Genomic DNA, 1567 nt, shown 5'->3' with positions numbered 1-1567 from the left:
AAAAGAGATAGCCTGCACAACGGGCCACAATTTATAGGCGCAAAGGTCACAAAGTTCCTTGAAGACTTGAAAATCAAAAGGATCACATCTTCACCCTATCATCCAAGCGCAAATGGTCAAGCAGAATCAACGAACAAAGTAGTTATACAAAATTTCAAAAAGAGATCGGAAGCAACTAAAGGCAAAATGGATTGAGGAGCTACCAGGTGTATTACGAACGTACCGAACAACGGCCAAATCGAGCATGGGAGAGACTCCTCTCTCCCTTATATATGGAGCAAAAGCCCTGATCCCGATGGATGTAGGAGAGTGTACCTTGAGATACTTCCGAGCAAATAAAGAAACAAGCAATGAAGCAATGCTCGTCAATTTGGAGCTACTTGATGAACGTAGGGACATGGCACATACAAGCATGGCAGCTCAAAAGCAGAGAATAGAAAGATATTACAATCGAAGAGACAGCCTCTGTTATTTCAAATTGGGAGACTTGGTTTTAAGGAAAGTGGCTCAAAATACCCGGGAACTCAATGCTGGGAAGCTAGGTCCAACAATGGAAAGGCCCCTACCGGTCTCAGATGTCACCGAGAAAGGGACATACGAGTTGGAAAATCAAGATGGAGAAAAGTTTCCAAGCAACTTGAACGTGGCACACCTCAAGAGATACTATTGCTGATGAACATCACTTGTGCTGAAAGTATATGCTGCACTCTTTTTCCCTTCGTCTAGTTTTTGTCCCAATTGAGTTTTTCTGGCAAGGTTTTTAATGAGGCAGTAAAGGTTAGCATACAACGAAGGAGAGTTAGATAATCTTTTGCTCGATAGCAAAGTTCCTACCGGGAAGTTAAGTTTGCTATTGAAAAATGATTACCCGACCGTTCACAAGCGCAAACCACTAGGAGAGTGTTAGATAGTCTTTGGCTCGATAGCATAAATTCATAAGAGGAAGTGAAGTTTGTTACAGAACTAAATATTATCTAGCAATTCATTAGTGGAATCCTCGAAGGTATAAAAATTCTAGTGTTCAAATTTGCATTCTTCGCATTCAAACACTGGGGGCGGGGGGATGATATGAGGATACAGAAACAACGACTGGCACTTCGATTGGAATACGAAGAGCAAAAACATAGTTATATCATCAGGACCGGGGACTACGCGGCCAGTCCCGTAGAAACAAGTTGTACAAGTTAGCCACAAGAAATGGCAATTTCTTTTTAGCACAACAAATACTCATGTACTTTTGAAAATGGAAGGAATAAAGTAAAGTCCTTTTATTTATATCTTGTTTCTTGTCTGAACGATGAATTGATTTTGTCATTTGAAAGTTAAGCAAGTACATCAAATGCTTGTGTCATAATGAACAAGAGACGTCCTCTTCAAGAGCACCATAAACATAAGAGGGCCCTCTTTTATGAAAACACTCATGATAAAGGGTTGATTTAAGAAGAACTTGTGCTCGAAATCCAAACACTTTCGGGGAAAAATACACCCAAAGCCTTACATAATCAGACGCAAACAGCAAAACTTGCACAAAACACTTAAACGAAAAAGGACGCAAAGATCAAACTTG

General features: G+C 40.3%; 1 protein-coding gene across 1 annotated transcript; it reads left to right on the top strand.

Annotated features, from left to right (window-relative positions):
- Window positions 1-244: 244 nt before the first annotated feature.
- LOC142180797 (uncharacterized) lies at window positions 245-673 on the top strand. The gene has a single exon (XM_075252871.1). It carries the CDS (start codon window positions 245-247, stop codon window positions 671-673), a length of 429 nt encoding a protein of 142 aa, XP_075108972.1.
- The last annotated feature ends 894 nt before the right edge of the window (window positions 674-1567 follow it).

Source organism: Nicotiana tabacum, chromosome 5 (genome assembly GCF_000715075.1).
Source record: "Nicotiana tabacum cultivar K326 chromosome 5, ASM71507v2, whole genome shotgun sequence".
Lineage (NCBI taxonomy): Eukaryota > Viridiplantae > Streptophyta > Magnoliopsida > Solanales > Solanaceae > Nicotiana > Nicotiana tabacum.
The sequence above is the reverse complement of the archived record's forward strand: the minus strand, read 5'-3'. Positions and strand labels throughout refer to the sequence as shown.